This window comes from Acinonyx jubatus, chromosome A1 (assembly GCF_027475565.1).
Source record: "Acinonyx jubatus isolate Ajub_Pintada_27869175 chromosome A1, VMU_Ajub_asm_v1.0, whole genome shotgun sequence".
Lineage (NCBI taxonomy): Eukaryota > Metazoa > Chordata > Mammalia > Carnivora > Felidae > Acinonyx > Acinonyx jubatus.
The window spans coordinates 154,558,532-154,583,158 of record NC_069380.1 but is presented as its reverse complement, the minus strand read 5'-3'; the positions used below and the strand labels follow the sequence as shown (position 1 = coordinate 154,583,158).

Below are 24,627 nucleotides of genomic sequence, written 5' to 3'. Positions count from 1 at the left end.
TACAGTTTTGCCTTTTGAAAGCTGTTTAACTTTAGTTTTTAAAGATTTTCCACGTAAATATGTCAAGATATATTTAAGAGATTAAATGTCACTCCAAATAGGTGTTAGACTGCTAAAGACAGTAATCTTGTCAACTATTAATACCTTCCTCAGTATCTTTTAGTGAGTAAACTCACTAAAGGTCATTCACATGGGAAAGTATTATTGCCAATAATTGTGGTAATTCCTAAGAAAAGCATATTAAATTTCTTTTTCATTTATAAAAAGAATGTAATACTTGTTCATTTTGGTATTGTTCCACAGACTCAAACTGACAGATGCTATAGGGATTACAAATTACATTTGAACCATAGAATACACTATGATAATCTGAGTTGAAAAATTTTTTTAAAGATTTTATTTTTAAGTAATTCCTACACCCAAACTGGGGCTCTGAAAACTCACAATCCTGAAATCAAACAGTCTCATGCTCCACCAATTGAGCCAGCCAGGCACCCCAAAAGATTTTTTTTGGCACCTGGGTGGCTCAGTCAGTTAAGTGCCTGACTGGAGCTCAGGTCATGATCTTGCAGCTCATGAGTTCGAGCCCCACGTTGGGCTCTGTACTGACGGCTCAGAGCCTGAAGCCTGCTTCAGATTCGCCCCTCCCATGGCTTGTGCTCTGTCTCTGTCTCTCTCTCAAAAATAAACATTAAAAAATTAAAAAATAAAAGATTTTTTTTAAGCAACTCTGCTTTGTGATACATTTATTAAGTACCTAATTATATGATTTGCCTGTCACAAGCAATGATCCAACCAATGACAGTATATTAAAATCAAATCTGGAGCTAAAGTAGGTAAGAACAAAATTTAATTGACAGGTTTCTGGAAAGTATCTTTTGTAGAATTTTATTCTATATTTAAAAATGAAAAAAATTTAGTAGTAAACTCTCTTACCCAGGGACCATGGGAACTTATTTTTCCATTTTAATATCCAAATGTCTGTAATGCTGTAAGTGGTCTAATTTTGTATTAACTAGTCTTATGCAGAAGTTTTATGTAAGAGAGTAAAGACAGCCACCATTATATTTCTTGCAAGAGCTTCAGATATTATTAAAGTGATGCTTATTTAAATTCTGGGGCTTTAAATGTCATGTGTGAGTATGTGTATGTATACAGATGCCAATTCATTTGTTTGATTAGAGTATCTGGAACCAGACTTTTCTAATTGCTCAGTCAAGTATGAATTAAAACTACATAAAAAATGTAATGAATACTTACAATAGTGTCATTCCTTTCAATTATAATTCTCTTTCCCAGGATGACTGATGTAACTCACTGAAAGAAAAAAACATAAACCATTCTTTTTTTTGGAGAGAAAATGTTATCTCTTATGACTCAGTTTCTACATTTGTACAGTGGCAGTCACATTCTACAAGTTATTTCAGCTGAATCTTTGAGATTAAACACCAAACAAAATCTCTTGTTATATAAGAATACTATGCAAAAACAAAAACAAAAAACGACCAAACATTAAATGTCCAAAGTGGTCACTTGCTGCAGAAACTACCACCACTGTGAATGGTTTGCTGGAAGTTAATGATTATATACCCACATTTCCAAGGGGATTTGTGCTTGGAATCAAAAAAGTGCAATAATCAAATATGTAAGTGGTCTCAAATGATTTCAATTTATCAAGATCTTCTTCCTTTGCATTTTAAATTAATAGCATAGAAGTGGTCCTTCAAATGCACAAGCAGTATTTCTGTAGACGGTTTTTTATCTATATGATGGTTGTGTCTCCAAATGTTACTGAACAATCGTGAAACTCCGTTTTTAAAAAAGTATCTAATGGCACTGCTCTTCTGCTCTAGTCAATTAACAGCATTAGTATATTAAGATGAATGTTTTATTTGTATTAAGGAGAACAGAAATAGGTAAGTAGCTGTGCCAAAGTTTTCTCAGTTTGTAGCAAAAGTAAAAATGCAACATAATTCTCCCCTGCTGGAGATTCTTCAGTGTTCCTTCAAGAGAGAAAAGGAGTGACCAACCTGAGTCAATGAAGGTACATGCAAACCACCTCTTGTTTTCTTAGGAGGAAAGCACGAGAGATTCCAAGAGCTGGCTGGTTGCTGCTGTTGTGCCAAAATGATAATATAGACTCAGTTCCACTTATTATCAAAGACAAGCTTCACAAAGGCATGAGTCAACCTGAGACATTTTATTTTGCTAAAATTCAAATGGTAACAAGTTTAGGGGAAGGCTCACAGCATAGAGAAAGGTGCACACCTGGCCCCAACCATGCTTAAGTGTCTCTTGATTACAGGAGACCCACCTGAGACAACAGTCAAGAGTAATTACTGAGGCAGCTGGACTACAGAAGAGGGCTGAGAGGGAGGAAATACCCATGTGTGTCCCAAGTTCAGAGATCTTTTAATAAAGCCATTCAGAGAACTGGAAACCTTACAACTAAACTCTACATCATTCGCACAAAACACTCCTCCTTTGTACAGCAAAATTTTGTTACAAGACAAAATCTGTGTAACCTGTAATACTGAAATCACAGAAAGCAACTTATTGGTGTCAAGAACTTATAAACTCTCAGAAAAATTTGATAAAGACTTATGTGTCTATTTTCTATTATATAGAGAGGGATAATGTTTGTGCTTTTGTTGACTCTGTTGTGTAACACGATAGGTAACTGACCCAAGTTCTGACCCAATCTTACACAATGGTATACTTACTCCTTGCCTTTGATGTGGAACTCTTACATGGAAGATTCTATTAACACAGAGAACTAGCAAACTACAGCAGGGTCTTTGAAGTACATGGGAACCACTGGGAAAAGTCAAATACTTCATATGTTTGAAAAAGTAGTTTTAAAATAGATCAATGTGACGGTCTATCTTATTCATTTGAAGTTACTGAACACTACTTTAAAAATTTCCCTGTAGGATAAAAAAAAATGCATTTTCAGATTTAACAGAGAAAACCTTTTTGGGGGGTTAGCACAAAACATCTGGCACATGATAGCCAAGAGTCAGGCACGCTAACTCTTGTGGGGTGGGGCAGCAGGTACACACCCCTCTCGTGGCACTAGAAGCTGATACGGAGAACACAGAAGTACTTGATAACGCATGACTTCCCGTGACTGTGACAAACCGGACAAGCAGGTGAGAAATCTCCCCCTAAAAACAATTACTGGAATACTCACCACTGCATTATGGTTACATTACAGGTATCCACAGAATTCATATAAAGTAATTGTTAAAATATTCTAATTTGAATTGTACTATTAAAATAGTACCTTACAAGCAATCATTCTCCTAGCCTTCACAGAAGAGGTGCAAAATAATATGCTCTGGAGAAGAGGGTAAGAATTCTCTCAGTAGACACTGGCTGCTTGTATCTGCATTAATGTTGTATAGAGTAAAATCTATAGTAAAAAGTGAGTTTTTTCCAAGTCTGTTGATGATACAAGAAAAAAAATGCCCAGTAACACAGTAGTAAACTCCCTTCAAATGCATTTAAGCTACAGCCTTGATTGAGTTTTTGTTTCTCCCTGCTTTTTTTGGTGTTGAATCTGAAAAAAATAACAACAACAACAAAAAACAATCAGAAAAGTAATTCTTCAGGTCCCATGAATACTTCTAAAATCAGAAAAGGTTCATAGTGAAGCTATGTTATCATGACTCCACAAGGTTTCTACATGAAGAAGTTTAATCTTTAACAATTTAAGAATCTTCCTAATGACCCCACCCTAAACACTACTTGGAAGAGGCTTAGAATAGAAGACTGAAGCAGCATTTATCAGTAAAATTATGAGTAAAATGATCAGTAAAATGATTCACAATCCAAGGTGGGGTGAGGCATACAGTCCACATATATTTTTTTGAGATCTACATTAGATGGTACTGTATTTAATTATATCCTTCACTGAAGAAAAATGGCGTGTTTTCGAAACGTACTTTATATTTTATTTTTTTAATGTTTATTTATTTTTAGGTGTGAGTACAAGCAGGGAAGGGGTAGGGAGAAGGAGAGAGAAAATCCCAAGCAGGCTCCATGCTGACAGCACAGAGCCCCATGTGGGGCTTGATCTCGTGAACCGTGAGATCGTGACCTGAGCCAAAATCAAGAGTGGGATGCTCAACCAATTGAGCCCCCAGGCATCACAGATATACTTTATATTTTAAAAATCCAGTAGATGCCATTTTAAGAGCTTTAGAAAAATTTCAAGACTTGATTCTTACGTTAGGAGCATTACTTTAAAAAATAAATGAGTTACTGGCATTATAAATATGAATCATGTTACAAAGAAACTTGGAGAAGTGAAGAAAATATTCGAAATTCTATCACAAATACAACCACTGTTAGCAACATATTTGCTTATAATATATTCCCCTACGTAATTTTACTTAATTTTTAATTACATTTAATTTTTAATTACATCCTATTTTTAAAAAAGAACTAAAATTAGTCAAGAAAAATGGCATTGAGAGAAAACGAGTCTAACCATTTTTTTTGTAAATGGCTTTCAACCTCTCCTTAAGCCCATTTCCTCCAATAACATGACTATGAACTTACAAGTATTGTGCAAGGAAGAGTAAAGGAACTGAAGTCATGGGGAAAGAAACTAGATTGGCCTAACCTTGAAGAAAGGCCTGAATATTGCTAGTCAAGATAGCCTATTTCTGATAATACCAGTAAACCAGGGATTTTGATTCTCCTTTATTTTTAATGGAGTAAAAGACCCTCAAACAAAACAATTATCTTGACCCTTTGGTTAATGAACATTATTCAAAAATTTCAAAGATAGGTTAGTTTATTCCTGAGATTAGGAAATCTGCCTATATGCTTTTTGTCTGATTTTATACTTTCATTAGCTTCTCAGTCAACAGAAATCTTTACCCTCTTGAGTCTGTTAAACCACAAAGACTCCTGACCATTTTCCCCTTAGCCCTTTGCCCAGTTTTCATCTTTACAATTATGCTTTTAAAAATTCATGAAAAGCTCTTAAAATGCTTATTTTAATTTTACTATTACTTATTGCTCTGTCATTTCACCTCTATGTTGTAAAAAAAGAAAGCGCAAAATAGAGAAATGCATCTTTAGGATGGAGTCAGATAGCAAAGATACATATTCCTTAAAACAAAAACAAAAAACTATTATAAATCAAACTATTCTGGTCATTAGAAAAATTTATCAGTGTCATGACATAAGCCATTGCTGACCTAACCTTTAAGTTGAGAAGTACTGACAACAAACTAAGTCCTTTTTATCTGTCACCACTTGAAGATTAATGATTTTTTCAACCGGACTATTTCATTTTGAGGACAGAAAAAAATGGAGAATCATTGGAAATTTCAGTTCATCTACTATTAAGATAAATGATAGTATAATAGGTGTAAATTCAAAGCTGGATTCCAGATTTTCTGTTCAGTGCAATTTACCTGCTGGAATTCCTAACTACATTAAAAAAAAACAAACAAAAAAACCCCACATTCTTCAACAGAACTAAATTCTATGTTCCAAAGCAGTTAGCCATTCTCTATTAATGTTTAACACCCATTATGCATAAATGTTCATTTGCTCCAATTCAGATGCTTTTGAAAGAAAGGAGATTGTATTTACCAAATCTGGGTTTAATATCCTAACAAGATTTGGAGACCATCTAAAAAATTGGAGGAAATGTTTGTGTCAGTTGTAATTGGAGACAGCTAATTGTAAATGCTTGAATAAGCAACTTTTATTTTTTGGTCTATACTAAGAGCAATGTTACATGTTATAAGCTACACACACACACACACACACACACACGTATATATGTATATACACACACACACACACACACACACACTACATAGATCTACAAATTATATCATATACTTATTTTATTAGGAGTATTGGTTTTATAACTGATTACTGGTTACCTTCCAATTTAATACTACTGGATCTTATTTCAGGAAAGCAGTTTAAAAACCCAGATATGTTCACTCTATTTCTGTTTTAAACAAGAAAAAATATATATATTCAACAGTACAAAGACAACATTATAAAAAAAATCACGTATATCTAGTCCTAAGAGTTATGTTTTAGTTTTTTTTTAAACACAGAGTGTAAGTGAATTTATAACAAAAACTATACACTTACACTTAAAAAAAAAAAGGCCTATACTAATTAATTCAAACATACAAAATATTGGAAAATATCTATATATCAGATTATAATTTTGCTTATAACACAAAAGTACTCCCAAACAGCAGACTCCTCTGTGATAAAAAGCTAATCATTTGGATTTGTGATTGGGAAACATTAAGAAGCCTCTATTCTCAATTAATTTAGTATGTCTTCCCCCCCTTCTTAACAATTCACATAAATTCATGGATCTCAAGAAACAAAGATGTTTATGGGCGTTTGTTGCTTGAGGCTTTCATGAACTGGAAAGCATGATTCAAAGACTGGCACTTACTGAAAATGAGAAACTTTTTAAAAAATCTAGTGATCCATGATGGTAAAAATCTTTTGTTTCATCTGAAAAAGGTCTTCTTTTAGTAACATTTGCAATAGTTGGAAAATACATGCTTTGGAACCAAGCAGAAACAATCCCACAACCTTTTCCAATTAATTTAGTCTAATAATTTCTAATTCTGAATCAGAGCAAATAATTGCCAGAGAATATCCTCCCACCACAATTCATTTCAACCCAAAAGGTTAATTTTTTGATAACATGATTTGATTTACAAGAAAGAGTTAAGTATTCAATGTTTCCATGGAACTGATGTCTACACTTTGACAACACCAGGCACAGCCTAATTCCAATAATGCCATCCCCCAACCTTTCTAACTCAATCCACATTTGTTATAAAAACAATTATCATTCAGAATTTTGCAAGCTCCACGTCAGCAGGAGGTGAGATTGGCGTGGAAGCTGCGTGATAAATGCCTGAGGGAAAGAGAGCCTCATGTCACTCAAAGATGACCCTTTCTTACTGCTTCAGGAGCAACAGTGACAGGCTCTCATCAAGTTCATAACTTAACTGGAAAGGTGTGTAAAGGCATATGGATTGCACATTCCAGCAATAGGGTTTTCATGAGAAGGTATTCATGTAACTTTCTGTAATAGCATAGACAGCAATGGCAAACATTTCCTGGTGTTTATATAAAGTATCCTAGCATTAATGCATTTGTGTTTACCTGGAATGCATATTAATTCCCTAAGATTGCAGAAGCACACCCCCCACATTATACTCACTCTAAAACAGAATTGCTAAAATCCTAATGATCAAAGGATTAAACTTTCAGATCTAATATACTACACATTTTAGAAACACACAAACTTAAAAGCTTTTCAACAGCCTATATAGAAGACAATAAAAGTAACAATATTTCAATCTAGTTTACCTTCCTAGACTGTAAGCTTTTTTTCCTTTTATTGTAGTCAGCCCTGTTAAGCACACCACCTGGAATATAGTAGGTGTTCAAGAGACAAAAACACTGATTAATTTCACATTTGATTTATATAAGGATAAATGCTTTTCTGGTCATCTTGGAGTTAAGGAAATGACAGAAAATGTATAAACGTGGACCACTTTATTCTGCATAGGGAAATTAATAACTAACAAGCTAGAAAATTTTAACTTCAAAGAGACCCTTCCTAAGAAGCTACCAGTAAACATTCTAAAACCTTTTATATTCCAAATATTTGTAGGGATTACATATGGGGAAGGGCGCATCTTAACAGCTCAGATATCTTATTCCAGGATTTATTTACACTTGTAATGAGGGCCTTGATAGGATTTTTTAAAAACAAATCTAGTGAACTACGATATTAAATCTAGCAATGTATGAGAAAGAATAGCATAACTCAGCCTTGCCTTCAGCTGTTGGAACTCTGAAACATTTACAACTAAAAGCCAGGACTCGAAAAGACTATGAATTTTATTTATTAATATTTCTATTTCATCTACCTCTAAGATCAATCTGAAGCAATTATTGTTTTCTAAAATAAAACATAAGGAATATTAGAAATCAAGTTTCTCATTGAAGGCTTAAATTCACATACATTTGTTCAAATTCATATACATATATCGATATTGTTAACTAGGACAAAGAACATAGTAATCTGTTTGCCAAGTTGTACTTCTGAGTCAGTGCAAAACTACAATGATACCTGATTAAGGGCAGAGACCTCAATAGCATTTTAGTGTTTAATATTTCACATTATCATGACTTGCAAAAGTGGGCAGATAAACAGTTATGAAAAATTACTTCTCATTGCAACTAAATGATATTTCTTAAGATCATTTAATTTAGAAAACTACTTTTTCTAAGCCGTGCAAAACCCTAACTCATAGCACTGATTATTTTATTAACTTAGAATTATCACCTATTTAAGCAATTACTATCTTAAGTGATTCATTGTAGCTAAAAAGAGAAGGTAAGAGTTAGAAAAGAAGCAACATTTATTAAGAGGCATATAAGGTGATAGGCTAACAATTCTATCATGACAGAGATAATACCTGGTGTTATTTCCATTTGATAGGTAAGAAAACAAAAGCTCAGAAAGGAACTTGCCTTATAATTTAGCTAGTAAGATATTAAATAGGGATTTGTAACTATGCCTGTTAGATCTCAAAACTATGTATTTAAGTTTATATTAGTTGACCAAGCAATTATTCCACAATGCCTTCACAACTGAAGTAAAGTGGCTATTCTCTGGAATAAAAATGTCCTTATTCATCATGTTGGGAAACATTTTACTAGATCTTTCTGAGTATTTTAATGTTCCTCAGTCTCTGCTGCGTCATGTTTTCTCTGATACTCTGGCAGATTAAGTAAATATTAATGAGGCTTTTATTTCACATCTGAAGGCTAACTAGAAACAACTAATATTTCTTACAGTACGTGTAAAAAATTACTGATTTAAAAATATAGAAAAAGAAACCTTGATTTTTATTCAGAGCTGATATAGCAGCTGAAATGTAGCAGTTTTCAGTTTAGATTATAAACCCAGTAATAAAACACTCAGAATTTGTATCTTACTAAAAGATTTCCGAGATAAAACTAAAGTTTGCTTCTTTAGTAGATTAATTGCTGTGAGATCATCACTTTAGTTACCAAAAAAAAGCTAAATGGAAGTTTTAATGTTTCTTTTTCAGCTGTACCACAGTGTAACTTATTCCCACAAGTAAAGCAACTCCAATTTCAAAAGTGGTTATTATCCACACCCTTTCTTTCAGTCTTACCATAAATTGCTGTTAGAAAAAAAACTGCAAATTGAAACATAAATTCATACTACACATTAAGATTTTAGATAATCTCAAATCTATTACTTAGTTACCACTTATAATCTTGATATTTGGTAAAACTTAGTTCGTAGCAGTATGTTTTCACTTACAGAATAGTGATTACATGGAGTAGAAATAAACTGTACATGAACTGCTAAAATAAGGTAGATCAAGGGATTAAACTGTCAAACTTGGCACATTCACTGCATTTAAAAACCAAGAGAATATTATTATTGTAAATTTTAGAAATGTTTATTTTACAACAAAACTAAACTGAGTAATTTTAGCTCAACAGCCTACAGAGAAGAAAACAGGTAGCTACATGCTTATAGGTACACATATGCATGAATATCCTTGTCATGATTCTAAACCTCAAATCCCTCGAACAGAGGATGTTACATTTTGATTTGAAAAAATATTTAAATTAAAATGTTTTACATGTACAATATAAATAAATATTTTCAGAACAAGAAATAATAAAGATTAATGAAAACAGTGTACACCAAATGAAACTCTTTTTACTTCTGAGTCAAATTCTACAACATGGAAAAAGTCAGGGGCTTACATTTAGAGTTTTGCAGCAGCTCATTAAGTGCTTTTGAAATTCAGCAAAGCTGCAAATTCTGTCAATAAATAAATAAAATTATTATTTGTTAATAAGCTATAACGTCCATGAGAAATGACAAAGCAAGCTAACTACGTTCGGAAAGTGGACTCATTGTTTTTGTCATCATCACGAAAACTCTGTGACTGAACGACACATCATTTCCAGTGTCACCAATAAGGCCTCAGTGTGCACTCCGGGGCACACTTTTACATTCTCAGGCAGTTCCTTAAGAATATTTGGGAGCGTCTGCAATGTCTTTATATTTCTAGCATAAAGATCCAATAACCAGTCGGTGTGAGCACTGGTGGCTTCCTTATAATTCTTACAAGCCACAAGCAGCTCATTTAGATGAGTTAACCCTTTGAAAGCTAAAAGGAACTCCGAAGATAAATCAAAAATTGAACAAAAATTTAGCAACATCCTACTAAGTAAAAATGAACCAAATTCAAGTTGCTGGTGGTAAAAATGTTTCTCTGTTTGTGCATGAAAGTTCTCCACTGTATCTTCTATTTTTGTAATGGCAAATAGTTCCTCCTTGATTTGAGATGATAGCACGTAATCCAAGGGCAATTCTCCCTTAGAGTTCCTCTGCTGTAAAAGCACCGGGCCTGGGAAAAAGAAAACATACAATGTTAAAACATTTTTATTTTGGCAGCTTAACAGTTGTTTTCTCTATTTTTTAAAAGCATCCAGGTCTCTGTTTACAATCCAAATTTGTCCTAATTCATGTTGACAAAATTAACTGGCTATATGAACTGAATGCCTAATAAAGGTACATTAAAAAAACTCAGACTTTCCGGCAATGCCTAATTAGGTTTGCCTAAAAACAGAAGCCTTAGTTCAATAAACAATAGATTTAACTACAAATTTAAAAGAAGCGTGTAAAACGTCATCAATTGTCATCTTCACCTAAAAATTTCAGTGTTCCCAGAAGATATTAACAAAATATATTCATCTTCAATTTTGTGTAAGAGTCTTAAAGGTATCGTAATTTTACCAAGAAAAAAAAGTACTGTCCCCTTCCATGGCTAATAGGTGACTGCATTAAAGACTACAAAACCTTGCATAGCCACAGATCACACTTTTCACTTATTCCTGCTTATGTTCAATTTTTAGTACAAAAACTGATTCACAAAAAACTAAATGTTAACTTCTCTGGGTCAAAATCAGATTTCATCTTTCGGTCCTAGCTAAACCTATCTATATCTACTTAGCAAGCACTCAAGAGTTTATCCCCTGGGTAGTAAAGGATAATATGGGAAGGGCAAAAGAAAAATGACTCCGTATTTGGTTACATAGCACTGAGTACTCTGTAACCCCCCTCTGTCAAGTCCTATAATTATTTATGCGTTCTGCCATAAAAATTTTATATGGGATAGAAAGGTTTTAGTACTAGAAGACATGATCAGAAGATCCTACATACAACAGAAGAATATGTTGTCAGAGAATAGATTAAAGCTGCCAAAATTCCTAATGATGAAACTGATGAAACACATGTAGTGGTCTAGATATAAAATGTATTTAATATAAAAGATCAGCCAATGAGAATATGTGATTGATTTCATGGAAAAAAGAGAATTCTATATCAAAATTAGGTAGGTCTCGTCATTATGTTTTATTTCAAAAAACTGCACCAAGTGATTCCCTCTTAAAAAAAAAAATACAAGAAAATTATAGACCCAAGATGCCAAAAGTAAAAAAAGGCTTTAGAGATGTAAGTAAACTCTTGAAATTACTTCTCTCAACACTGGGTAACTCATAATGAAGAGTTAATGTAGTTACTATAATGATGGTGTTAAACCATCTGACAGATCCAAAGTCAGACTATGACTACGGGAAAGGTAAGTGCAAGTGTGTGACTGTCAAAGGGCTGTGGTAAATTCACCTACAAGTAGATTTCCTCTCTTATGACAATAAACTCATACATTTACTATTCTTCACCAAGAGCCATGGAAAAATTCACTTTGGTCAGTATAATCCCATTCTCTTCCAAAGAGCTGGACTTAATACAATAATGGCTCTACGATCGCTTAGATCATTTGAAGCAAGGCCAAATACTGGCTTCGAATGTCACATACGTGATTGAGTAGAAAAATAAAGCACTTAGGAGACAGAACATTATAGTTTAGTAAACATGTAATAGTAATAAAAAGTGGAAGAACTGAAACACATATTGATTATGAAATGGTGTCACTAAAACAGACACACTAAGGCCTTTAGGGGGCAGGAGAAGACTATAAATAACCAAATTGCTTAAGCTACCAAGCTATACAACCATTCACTTATGGGTATATATTGGGGGGGGGGAGGGAAGGGGGTGAAAGACACCTAAAGAAAACATGCTTTTTACTTTAATGCAAAATGAAACAGCTTTAATTATAAGAGAAAATAATTTTAAAGTTAGCACAAATAAAAGTCACAGGAAATTTAACACAAATTTTTATTTCTGCATTACAAGCTAGTCATCACTTTTCCTTTGTTTCTCTTGTAAAACACAAATCAGTTATCTGTGAAATTTAACCTACAGTGTATACTATTCAGTTCAGATATAAGAAGAACTTCACTTAAGAGGGGGTTGGAGGTGCTATCTGAAATGCAGAAATCAAAAATTAGAAAAAGCAGATGAGTATTAAGCTCAAGTTATCTCCATCACAAAACCCCTGCACAACAGTTACATCATTTGAAAAAAAGCTTCCTACTGTAACTTAAGTGACTGCAAAATATGAATGAAGAAAAGATATTCTAGGTTATCTTTTTTTATAGTCTGTAAAGAAATGACTCATTAAAAAAAAGATTAAAAAAAAGATTAATCGCGTTAGCAGCTACATACAAGAAATGAAACAAGAATGAAAAATCCAAGTAATCACAATGGAACATTTACATTCTTTTATTAATAAGCTTTCAGAAATGGCTGGTTCACAAAGACATTACACAATTTAAGTAAAAGGATTAATATTTAAAATCAACACATTCAATTGAAAATACACCCTCATATACAAACCTAATAGGCTTTATAATTAATAAAAATAAATAAATATTTATGGATTATGAAAATGCACCCCTATTAAATAAAAGGTGCTTATGTTCTAGGAGATTTTTTATCTTTTTCACTAATATGAAATAAAGGCATCTTGCCTTACAGATCTTAAACATAAAATGCTGTCTACCTTTAAGGGATTCATCAAAAAACTGGATAATTTATCAAAACCCGTTTAGCATAAATGCACTCACCCCCATGCTGTAGTAGCAGCTTGCCAATTTCTACATGTCCGTTTGACAGTGCATCATGCAAAGGAGTCACCCCGTCCACTTGAGTGAGCAGATCTACCTCTGGACAACGTTGCAAAATTTCCTGGACACACACTGTGTTGCCATAGTTACAGGCTTCATGCAAAGGCGTCCAGCCAGCATTGTCTAAATTAGAAATCAAGGCAAGTTTTAGAACAGCAAAAGTAGGACTTTTGGTAGTGAAGTACTGATATTCTGCTTCCTTTATCAGTGTGACTTTCTAGATGCTTCATATAGAAATAGCATGCTTTGATAAAAATGTCTAACACATAGTCATATTTCTAACTGTAAGAAAATAAAACAGTTTTAAAATATGGATTTTGAGATCTTATCAAAATATGGACAAAAAATGTTTCTGCACTATTAATCACTAATTTCTTGGTTTTGTAACTGGTAATATTTTAAAGATATGTTAGGTAAAGAAACTTAAATGATTTTTCTTAATGTTGACATAAAACCATTTAATACCACAAATATTAAGACACTGGATCAGACCACAAAAATGGAAAACTTACCTTTAACATTGATGTCTATTCCTGGCAAAGAGAGAAGAAGAATCAATTTCTCCACTTGGTTATTTATGCAAGCTCTATGGAGGGCTGTTTCTCCTGCCATAAAAAATTAATAGATTATTCCAGAGAAGACAAGATATAAACTAAAGAAAATAATCAAAGGGCATGAACTAGGAGATCTGGCCACATGCCAGAAAATTATTTATTGAGTTTTCCTTTTGACTGGTTTAAACATTTCTCGCATTAAGAAAAAGAAGGGGGAGGGATACCCACCAATCCATAGAGCTTCTGTTCTATCAGCAATTCAGCAATGAAATTCTACTGCAAAAGGTTTAATACAGGCATTGTCTCCCCCTAGTTCAAGGTTTAAAGCTTCAATCCCGCTATAAAAGCTCCAAATGATCAGAGAACACCAAAAATACTGGGTTTTGCAGCAATAAAAGTTTAGAGTGCAATTGCCCTCTCTTAAATTTATTCATGAACCTACGTTAAATGTATGGCTCTTTTTTATACAGCATTTATAGCTTAATTCAAATGAATGTTTCTGGCTAAGCACGAGTGCCTCTACACACTCAAGTATAATTCAGAACTTCAAATCCATTAACAGATGGTTTGCTGCTTCTCAATAGGCTGTCTGGCTTGGCTACAGCAGCACAGAGAAGGAGAAATGGGGGAATCTTAATATAAACACACACACACACACACACACACACACACACACACACACACACACACGAAAAAAAAATCCTAGTACCATTTAAAGCTGAAACAGAGTGACAAATGAAATGGTAAAGTTTTTTCTAGGAGGGATGCAATTAATGCCTGCTGGCTAAAAGTGTCCATATCCATCTCTGTTGTAACCAAGACTAATAAGACGTAGTGATAATTTGATGTAACTGGAATTAAAACAACTTATAATAAGCGACTGTCTAGAAAACAAATGAAATAATCAAACTCTTTCTTGATATAAGATACTAAATAGCATATTTTTAGTATTCAATTTTATAGATTATCTCTGTAACTTCTACCAAAACATCTCTTTTACATGCACTGAAAAGCTTTTGAAGTTTTTTTTCCTCTATTATTTCTCAGTTCTTTTCCTCCCTCCCAGTTCCCTCTGCTGTTCAGCTTAAAGTCATTCATATTCATTTTACTTTCTGACACAATAAACAAAGAAAAAGGACACTGTTTGTGCAGTTAATATTGGAGTTCTCCTTTAATACATTTTTCACATTTTGAGCTAAATGGGCAGCTATTTTAAATACATGAAATGCAATTATGAACTTTTATTCATGTTGAAGGATTAAAAGAGCTTCACTGTTACTGTTCACATTGGTGTCCTAATGAAAATTTGTGTATTAAAAGCACAATACAGCTCTGTATCAAGAGACTGCGCAATTTTCTTTGGCCAGGTACAGACTCTTGGAAGAGTCTTCTATTTTAGTTAAGAGGTCACTAAGTGAAAGAGGTGCCGAAGTGAACTATTACAGCACTATTCTTGTAACTCCATCCTTTAGGTACTTAGGTTCCAGTATAGTCAGAACCAAAAGCCAAACACATTTCATAGTCTGGGCTCAATGCCTGGGAGAAAAGAGTCCATATGCTTAACACAGCTATGTAACATAGACTACTCCCCATTCTTTGTTCACAAAATGTCTAGGACTGAGAGAGATGAAGACTGAATTATACTTTCAAATCAAAAGAGTCTAATCCCAAGCTGCACAGGTTGAGGTGGAATAGAAAAGTAAGGCGGGCAAATTTGGAATGAGCTCAATATGAGTTAATATCTGGAGAGGCAGGGGGAAAAAAGAAAGGGAGGAATATTCTATTATACTGAGTATTAAACAATCACTTTCTTTGCATAAATGACAGTTCAAAAAAATAATATGCTAAGAAGGTATTTTCTGGACCTAGTCAAGTTCAAGTATTCATCAGGGCCAGTGTGTGAAACTTGCAAATACTGACTACAACCATGAGAAGTTCCTAGCATAAATTAGATACTTGGAATACCTTTTAGATTAGTTTTGTGAAAATTCATCTTTGTAACTAAAGAGGGGCAATTCTCCTTGGAACATGATAATTCTCCTTCTGACTTCTTTTTCAATCTTTTTAACGATGAGGAACATTTAGCAAGGTTCAGCTCTCTGAAAATAAAGAAAAAAAAAATGAAAGCTGGTTTTTCACCAAGGTATGGCAGTGTACATTACATACTGAGTACTTTCAAAAATCCAGCCCCCTGTTCATTTAACCCCCCCACCCTTATTCATTCACGTCTTTACTGCTTATTTTTTTCAATATTTATTTCACATGTACAGAAATAAGTTTTCATGCATTAATTCTTATTTTAATAACATGGTACCCCCAACTGCCCACTGAAAAATTTATGAATGTGGACTGTCACGTAGAGGAAGAGGCCAAGTAAACTACATTTGGCAGAGAGAAAAAAAGCCAAGCGCTAAGATCCAAATGCAGGCCCTTGTTCCCCATTCTTATTTTCATATTCTGATCCTATTCTTTCTAAAAACATTTTAAGGTTTTCTGAATTTTATACAGTAAACTTTTAGAAGAGGTATCTCACTTGGGGAAAGCTACTGTTAACAATTCAGAGTATCCTACATGACTATAGATTCTGAAATCCTATCTTTATCATATTATATATACAAGTAGTAATTTAAATCACAGGCAAAAATGGTGTAAAAGAATTTGAAAAACAGTTTTATTTCTTTTGGGAAGCACTTGCTCTTCAGACAACATCACAGGTAAGTATTAAGTTTAAGACGTCATGTGTCCAAAAAAGGGCCGTACTTTAAAAAAAAAAAAAAGGTTGATACATGACCATCACTTACGGTAATTCTGGCAGCCCTTCCACTTGTTTCTGTTTCGCACCATTCAGCATTAACAAGGCTCTCTGAGATTCAAGGCAAGGCCGCTGTCCTATCTTCTTTGATATCTGTATCTTTCCAGCCCCATGCACACCAGCCTTCCCCAAAGCTGGCAAATAGGAATATACCTGTTGCAAAATAATATTATAATGCTTTCTCAACTACAAAGACCTGGAAAAGCATTAAAAATAAATTATCGGATTCATTTCACCATTAGTTTATATTTTCTTGTTTTAATCACTATGGTTGCTACCCTGTCTCATTTGAACATGCCAAGATATTAAGAAAGCCGCTAGTTCCATGTCATTAATATGACATACGTAAAAAGAAAAACATCTTCTTGAAAGTAACTATTTTTTCAAATTCACTTTTGATGCTCATTTAGCAAAGTTCTTCTGATTAGCCTAATGTTCAACTTGTTATAGTTCATTTGCATATTTTAAATATTTATGGTTTATGTACAACCAGTATTTTGTCATTTCCACTTTGGTAATGCCTTCCTTCGACATGAAACAAGTCTGGAATAAGTAGAATAAGAAGAGCAAAAGTCAGTGAAGACAAGGATTGCTGCAAAACAGTATTTGCCCAATTTGATCAATAAACAAGCATGTTTCTCATTTGTTGAAGAAACCGAAGACAGTAGATCTTAAAGACAGACAAGATAAAACTGGAAAACCTTGAATCAAACGCAGCTTATGTATGTGTGTGTGTGTATGATAAAGAGGAATAACTTGTGGCATCAATGACACATTTTGCTTTTTAAGTATCATTAAATACTACATAAAATTTTTTTGGATCTACATCTTTCCGAAATTATTATTTTATGTGCTATGGCAAGGAAACAACGATTTTTGTATTATTTTTCTGTTATCAATCCTTAATTACTCTCAAATACGTAATTAAAATTTCTATTCACTAATCACTTCATTTTCAAGGTAGAAAATACCCACTCTTACACAGAATTGAAAGGTTATATAGATTTATATAAATTTGTAAGATTTAGAGTTAATAAGCTCTGCCCAATTATTAGAAATAACAAAAACATTTTAAAGTTGAATTTATGAAGTCCTCTTTTGGCAATTAGAACAACTAGAACAGACTGGTGCTTACCATTTTTTGGAGAGAGAGTGGCTCAGAAGAAATGCTGATGGAACTCTGTGAACACAACTTTTTAAAGACTGCCTCTGCAACAAACATTTGAAGCCAGGAGGAGGAAAAGGAGCAAATGAAAATCTCTAATTCCTGTGAAGAAAAGTCTGTACAAAGCAAGAGAAATAAAAATAGTTATTGCTACACCCTATAAAACTTCTTTCTACAGAGTATTTCTGCATGGGTGTCATTCATTGAAATGATGACTCCTACACCAGTAAGATTCATCCATATGATTTTAAAGCACAAAAAACAGACGATACTCCTAAGATGATACTTGTCTTTCAAGAAATTAGAAATTTTATTTTTTTTATGGTGCATGTTCTCACATTTGAAACAATCATTAATTTTTATTATTTTAAATAAAAGTTTTGAAATTAGATACACACACACATGAACAGAGAGATGATATATGAATAGATAGGTATAGGATTTTATCACTATATTTTCCAACTAATGTAAAGATATCTTCACACAATAGGGTTGTCTTTGGCGAACCAGTACTTGGTTTTTTAATGGACACATATATTATTTAATTTGAGATGACAGGAAGAAAGAAATTAGGCCCTTTCCCCTGACAACATCCATGAATCCTATCACTGCGGAGGAGGAGTAAATGTAAAGGAAAGGAAAATGTAAGACAAGAGAATGTATGAGGACATCCTTAGAAGTCTGTACCCATCTACTATATAGGAAGTAGGGGAGGGGGCTATAATTTTAAGTGACAAAACCAAAATGAAACACCAAGAGCCTCAAATCTTTTCCACCAAAAACCTCAAGTTTTCCAATAACATGGAAATGCATAAATATACACAAGAACTGAAAGTAATAAAGGACTATTTGCCACATAAAATAATCTATTCGATGCTATGAATTCTCCATTGATACTTTCTGTATAAGTAACAGAATGGAATATAAAGAATAAACCAGACCAATCAACACGATGCTAAAAGAGCTAAAATTAAAACAGGACAAAAAAGTTGTGATATTATACAATATGGCAGATTCACTCCTGTAGGGGAGAAAACTTTTTTTCTTTACCCTTCTAGGTTCTTTTGGCGGGTCTATTAATTAAATTGACATAAGAAAGATTAACATAGGGAAAACAAATTTAATTCCTTTCATATGGGAGCCTCATATACATGAGAGGTTCAAAGACAGGTAATTAAGGTTTACATGCCATCCTAGTTAAGGAGAATGGAGGTAGGGGTCACAGGGAAGGAAGACAATTTACAGAAGATGGGAAAAGCAAATGTTTGGTAAACAAATATTTGACATGCTATACAGAGACAATGGGACACAGAGAGGAATCTGAACAAATAGGCTTTGCTAAACTTGCCCTAGCTCACCACTCCTAGCTTATACTCTTTATAGTTACCTCTGCTGATATTTCTCTTTCAGGACCAAACCCTCTATCCATTTTGAGAGAGAGCACACGTGTGGGAGGGGCAGAAAGAGGGGGGAAGAGAGAGAACCTCAAACAGGTTCCATACTGTCAATGTGAAGTCCTATGCAGGGCTCGAACCCATGAATGCAAGATCATGACCTGAGCTGAAATCAAGAGCCAGATAATTAACAAACTGAGCCACCTACGCGCCCCTCGAGTCTTTGGATACTTGATTATTTTTAGTGCAAAATAATCCACCTGCCAAAGTGAAACATTCTCGGGTGGCATATTTTTCTCCCCTTCAGTCCAGCCTTTGAAACTTCCCAAGAAGTTTAGCATTCTAGAAGCTGAGTTGATAGATTGCTCCATCTCACTGAACCAGTCTCTTAGCCCTGAGAACTGGTCAGTTCAATGAAAAGAGTTGTGTCTCATTTCAGGAGGTAGTAATACAGGTGTGCTCCCAAAGTTAGGCTTACATTGTACAATCCGGAATTTACTAAGGTTATTTCTATGGAAGCAAAAGTTAATGGCTGGGACAGACTATAATCTAAATCTCTAAGTTTTGAAGGCAGCCAGTCAAGATTTCTAGATGTCTGGCTCAAAACACCTTCAGACTGAACAAGTGCAGGCAGTGGCAATCTGACAGATTTTCCTCGTTTGCAGTGTGAATGTCTCTGGTGAGTTTTCTGAGTGGCCATACAGCATTAGGTATGAAGACTGTCCATGCAGAAGCTGCTGTGGTAATTTCTATAAAGTTTATATCAAGCTATCCGGCTTTTGCTTGCACAGCTTCCGGAAAAGGGATATTTCAGTTCTCAATAATTCCAAGTCAGAAAGGTGGGAAAAAAACTTAGAAATGCCAGTTTGGAGAATTATAGCCAAATATTGGAGGGAACTAGAAGAATTCAGCATCTAGTCCAGTTTACAGGTATAAAACAGGACCTCAAAGGCAATTAACAGAAACAGGATCTGATATCCATAAAAGTGTATTATGGAAACAATTTTTCTTTCTACAGTCACCCTCATTTTATCAAATATAACCACAATGAGACAAATTCATTTGCAAATGAAGTCTAGTAAACGTGGCTGATTATTTACATAAGTGCAGCAAGAATAGATATTGACCATACAGGCTCTTTTAAATCTGCTGGAACTTTTCGTAAGGAATCTCAGATTGACCTTTTATTTTTTATGATTTAAAAAGTTAATTTTCTTTTCTTTTTTTTAGTAATCTTAACACCCAATATGAGGCTTGAACTCATGACCCCAAGATCAAGAGTTCATGTTCCTTTTACTGAGCCAGCCAGGCATGACTCTGATTCAACTTTCAAAAGACTCTTGAGGCTAGGAAGCCAAGCAAAGTTCCTGCTATAAGACTTTGCCTGCTATACCTATAGACATGGATAAATTCCTCTTTTCCAAAATATCCCAAGGTTTCTGAGCCTGCTAGGAAGTGACCTTGTTTAGCTGGTAAGGCTGCTGGGAATCCTGAAAGCAAGGTACCAGGCTGTTTTTCCAAGGGGATTTAATGGCTTCATGAAGTCTGCTTTAGTTCCTTAAAGCTGTCTGGTCATAATGCGATTCTATGCACATTCTCAAATATGACATTCCAGCCAAAACTTTGGCAACATAACCAATGTATCCAATTGTGTCTCGTTACAAGGAGAACCGATTCTTATTGAACTTATGCAAATAACTGTACTGCCATGAAAATAAGAATACTAAGAAGTTTCTGAGTTCCAGAGAGATCAGGTAGGGAGAAAAGGTTAAGGTTTTGTCTTTGCTTACAAAAGTATACTTTACCAGTTTGTTATAAAGTTTCCTTAAAAGTGGAAAAACATAACATTAAAAAACAGTAATGTTTCAAACAAAAAGTTATAAAAATTATAGTCATCCTCATTAGTCCATTCAGTCCCATAAAATTAATGCTTATTGATCAGGATCTTATGTTTGCAGTTTTAGGAAATGATGTATCTCCATCAGAGTTCTGCAAATCCTTACCCAATTAAATGGTATGATCTTAAAATTATGAGAAACAATATACTACAGTATTTGTCAGAGTCCTTTCCATGAATCTGAGGATGAAACATATTCACAATGCAACAGAGCAGAACAGTAACTCTTTGTAAATAACAAACTTAAAAATGGCCCTGGTTATTTGGTTATCTCTCTGGCACACATCTTAAGGTAAAGACTAGAATGGGGTGCCTGGGTGGCTCAGTCAGTTGGGTGTCTGACTTTGGCTCAGGTCATGATCTCATGGTCATGGGTTCGTGCCCCACATCAAGGCTCTGTGCTGACAGCTCGGAGCCTGAAGCCTGCTTCAGATTTGTGTCTCCCTCTCTCTCTGCCCCTCCCCCGCTCGTTCTCTCTCTCTCTCTCTCTCTCTCTCTCAAAAATAAATGAATGTTAAAAAAGTAAAAAAAAAAAAAATGAAGACCAGAATTACAAGTGACAACATTATACCAGCACATATCACATTTCTGGGAATTTTATATTATTTTTGGAACACTTACATACAACTATAGAAAAACAACATAAAGAAGGCTTAAGTATTACTTCTCATTTGACAGTGTTTCCCATGTGACTTATCAAATAAACCTAATTTGTTCAGAAATGCACATTTGACAAGGAGAAAGAACATATCTTTTGCAATACTCCGGGGATCCTTTGCAAAATTGCAAATTTACTTCGAAGTCACAAATGGCTTTAGAATTCGATTTTGAGAAGTTTGTTAGAGTATCAAAAGATTTTAGGGGAGACTGGGTGACTCCTTTGGTTGGGCATCTGACTTTGGCTTAGGTCACAATCTTGCGGTCTGTGAGTTCAAGCCCTGCATTGGGCCCTGTGCTGACAGCTCAGAGCCTGGAGCCTGCTTCGGATTCTGTGTCTCCCTCTTTCTCTGCCTTTCCCCTGTTTGTGCTCTGTCTCTCTTTGTCTCTCAAAAATAAACATTAAAAAAAAAAAAAGATTTTAGAACGCTTGGTCAAACAGTATCATAAGCCACTGTGAGATAATTTAACCAAAGTGACAAAGATTTTGCACTCAAATATAGAAATTCAAGTAGCCAGAAAAAAAAAAAAAACACAAAAAACACCTTGGCAATAGAGAACACTCTGTTTTCTTAAGTAATCAAAAACTTGTTAAGACAACAGAGGAAATTATTTTGATAATACACAGAATTGTTGTTTCCTAGGCAGATTATTTAAAAGGTGAATAAAAACCTTTCACATTATTGAAAGAAAATCGGATGGTCCAAGAAAACTTTGTCCTTTTAGCAGATGAAAGAATACTTTCAGCTGTACTTAAATGTAAGTACATTATTGACCTCAAAGGTTATTTTGTAAAACCCTCATAATAAATTCATTTAACTTTAGCCAACTTGACCTCGAAGGTAAAATTCTCTCTCCTTCCCATTCTGAAACAATTAGGAAAAAATTACTTGTTTCTCTCTTACCAAAAACACATCTCCATACCTCATACCTTCTCTTAGTCAGAAACTCGACTTGCTCCTTGCATGTAGTTATCACCCCTATTATTTCCAGTAGTCTTAATTACATATATTAAAGAAAATTCTTAACCCTTAGAAATGTTAATTTCTAGTAAAAACTAAGAAGTAGACAATTGTAGCATTACCAAGAAATTTTGAACACATTCAATCATTTCTAGAAATATATTGTTCCTCACAGTAAATTTGCCAAAGTGACAAAAGACAAGTTTACTAACACACCAAATATCTTTAGTTCCTCTGTGAATCCAAAAGAGGATAAAACTTTATACAGTAATTAATGTTGTAGTATTTTATCTTATTTAGAAATGATCTAGTATTTCCATCTTATTTAGAAATGAATTTCTACCAGGGTGTTGGGGTGGCATTCAACTCTTGATTTCGGCTCAGGTCATGGTATCCCAGTTTGTGGGTTCGAGGCCCACATCTTCACTGACACTGCGGAGCCTGCTTGAGATTCTCTCTCCCCCCCCCCTCTTGTCCCTACCCTGCCTGCACGCTCTCTCTCAAAATAAATAGACTTTAAAAAATTTAAAAAAAAAGGGGGGCACCTGGGTGGCTCAGTCCGTTGGGCATCCGACTTCGGCTCAGGTCATGATCTCACGGTTTGTGAGTTTGAGCCCCACATCAGGGGCTGTGAGCTGTCCGCACAGAGCCTATAGTCTGCTTCAGATTCTGTGTCTCTGTCTCTCTCTCTCTCTGCCTCTCCCCCACTTGTGCTCGATTTCTCCTTCTCAAAAATAAACATTAAAAAAAACATTTTTTAAAAAGAAATTAATTTTTATAATGTAACTTGACTTTACAAACAAAACTCTAAGGATTTAAGAAGTTACCAAAGAGATTTGGAAAGCTTTTTAAGTACACATACCATAAAACATAATTACTGTGGAAAAAATTCACCTAACAATTCTCATCTCACTTACATCTACCTAAATCACTTGCTCCCAACAATTATGTTCGGATTACCCATGAAAATGTCATGAGATAGACAAAGTCAGCCATCCCAACCTATTTTTCTTGCTGACAAATTTTTTAACAGAGATAACATGAACTTATTTCACTAATAAACTCAGGTACAGTAAGTTGTATGTCTGCATTATATTCAGTGCTGATAATTTTAAAGACATGTCTATTGTAACTAAACCAATGAACTTAAACTAGCTTTAATACTAACTGCTTTTCCAAATTATGTGGACCTAAAAGGCATTTGTGTTAGGTCTTATGTATTTCTCAGAATTTTAAGATTACTTAATCCATATAAGCACTTGTTTGTTTTTGAGCCAATTAAGTAGAATTCTTTTAAAAACTGGTATTAGCAACACTATCCAGAGGTAGAATAATACATCTACCACACACAATATAGCTGTTTTAAAATTTTAGCCATGAGATGGGTATGATAATGCAAACCTTACTGGTTTTTAAAAGAGCAGTTGGATCCAAATTTTGTTTTGACAGTTGAAATAAGTTAAATCACCTCCTCAGATGGCTAAAGCTTTTCAATATTTATGGAGATGACACTTAAGATTTTTTATTCGCTTTATTTCCACCAAGCTCCTTTTTCCCTCCTTCTTGATAAAAAACTTTTTCCTAAAGTTTGCATTTCAAAGAATGGCTCTTAGGTCTTATAGGATCTGGGGGTAGAAAATTCACATCACAAAAGCACAAAGTATCCATAGTTTTCTCCAAGATTCAGCTTTTGGGATACATTTGCCTATTATCAGAGATGTGGGGTAATTACTATCTAAATTTTGCCTTCTTTTTAAGTGAGGGACAATTCTATTTTCAATGTCCCAATCTTTTACAGTATCTACACGGATTTATAAGGGAGACTTGAGGGATGGTAATTGTTTCCAGGGCTTCATTTCTGGTTTTGCAAAGATCTGTAAGATAAAGGCTTGCATCACGGAAAGGATTTCCGACTAAGATAGAAACCAAAAGATTCCCTTATCTATAACTTCAGGGTTTAGTGCAATATGCCTCTGTAAAGTTTCTATTAAGCATTTTAAAACACAAAGGCCTTCTTTC

General features: G+C 34.3%; 1 protein-coding gene across 5 annotated transcripts in view; it reads right to left on the bottom strand.

The window, feature by feature from the left end:
* Positions 1-9,473: 9,473 nt before the first annotated feature.
* Positions 9,474-24,627, bottom strand: part of SLF1 (SMC5-SMC6 complex localization factor 1) — an 80,981-nt gene continuing 65,827 nt past the window's right edge. For all 5 annotated transcript variants that reach the window (XM_015065339.3, XM_053223369.1, XM_053223565.1 and 2 more), the window contains 6 exons: positions 17,669-17,814; positions 16,523-16,686; positions 15,687-15,820; positions 13,680-13,772; positions 13,108-13,290; positions 9,474-10,484 (listed from right to left, as the gene is read on the bottom strand). In XM_015065339.3, coding sequence (XP_014920825.1) covers positions 10,003-10,484; positions 13,108-13,290; positions 13,680-13,772; positions 15,687-15,820; positions 16,523-16,686; positions 17,669-17,814 — 1,202 coding nt within the window. In that variant the 3' untranslated portion in view covers positions 9,474-10,002. The remainder of the gene's footprint in view (positions 10,485-13,107; positions 13,291-13,679; positions 13,773-15,686; positions 15,821-16,522; positions 16,687-17,668; positions 17,815-24,627) is intronic.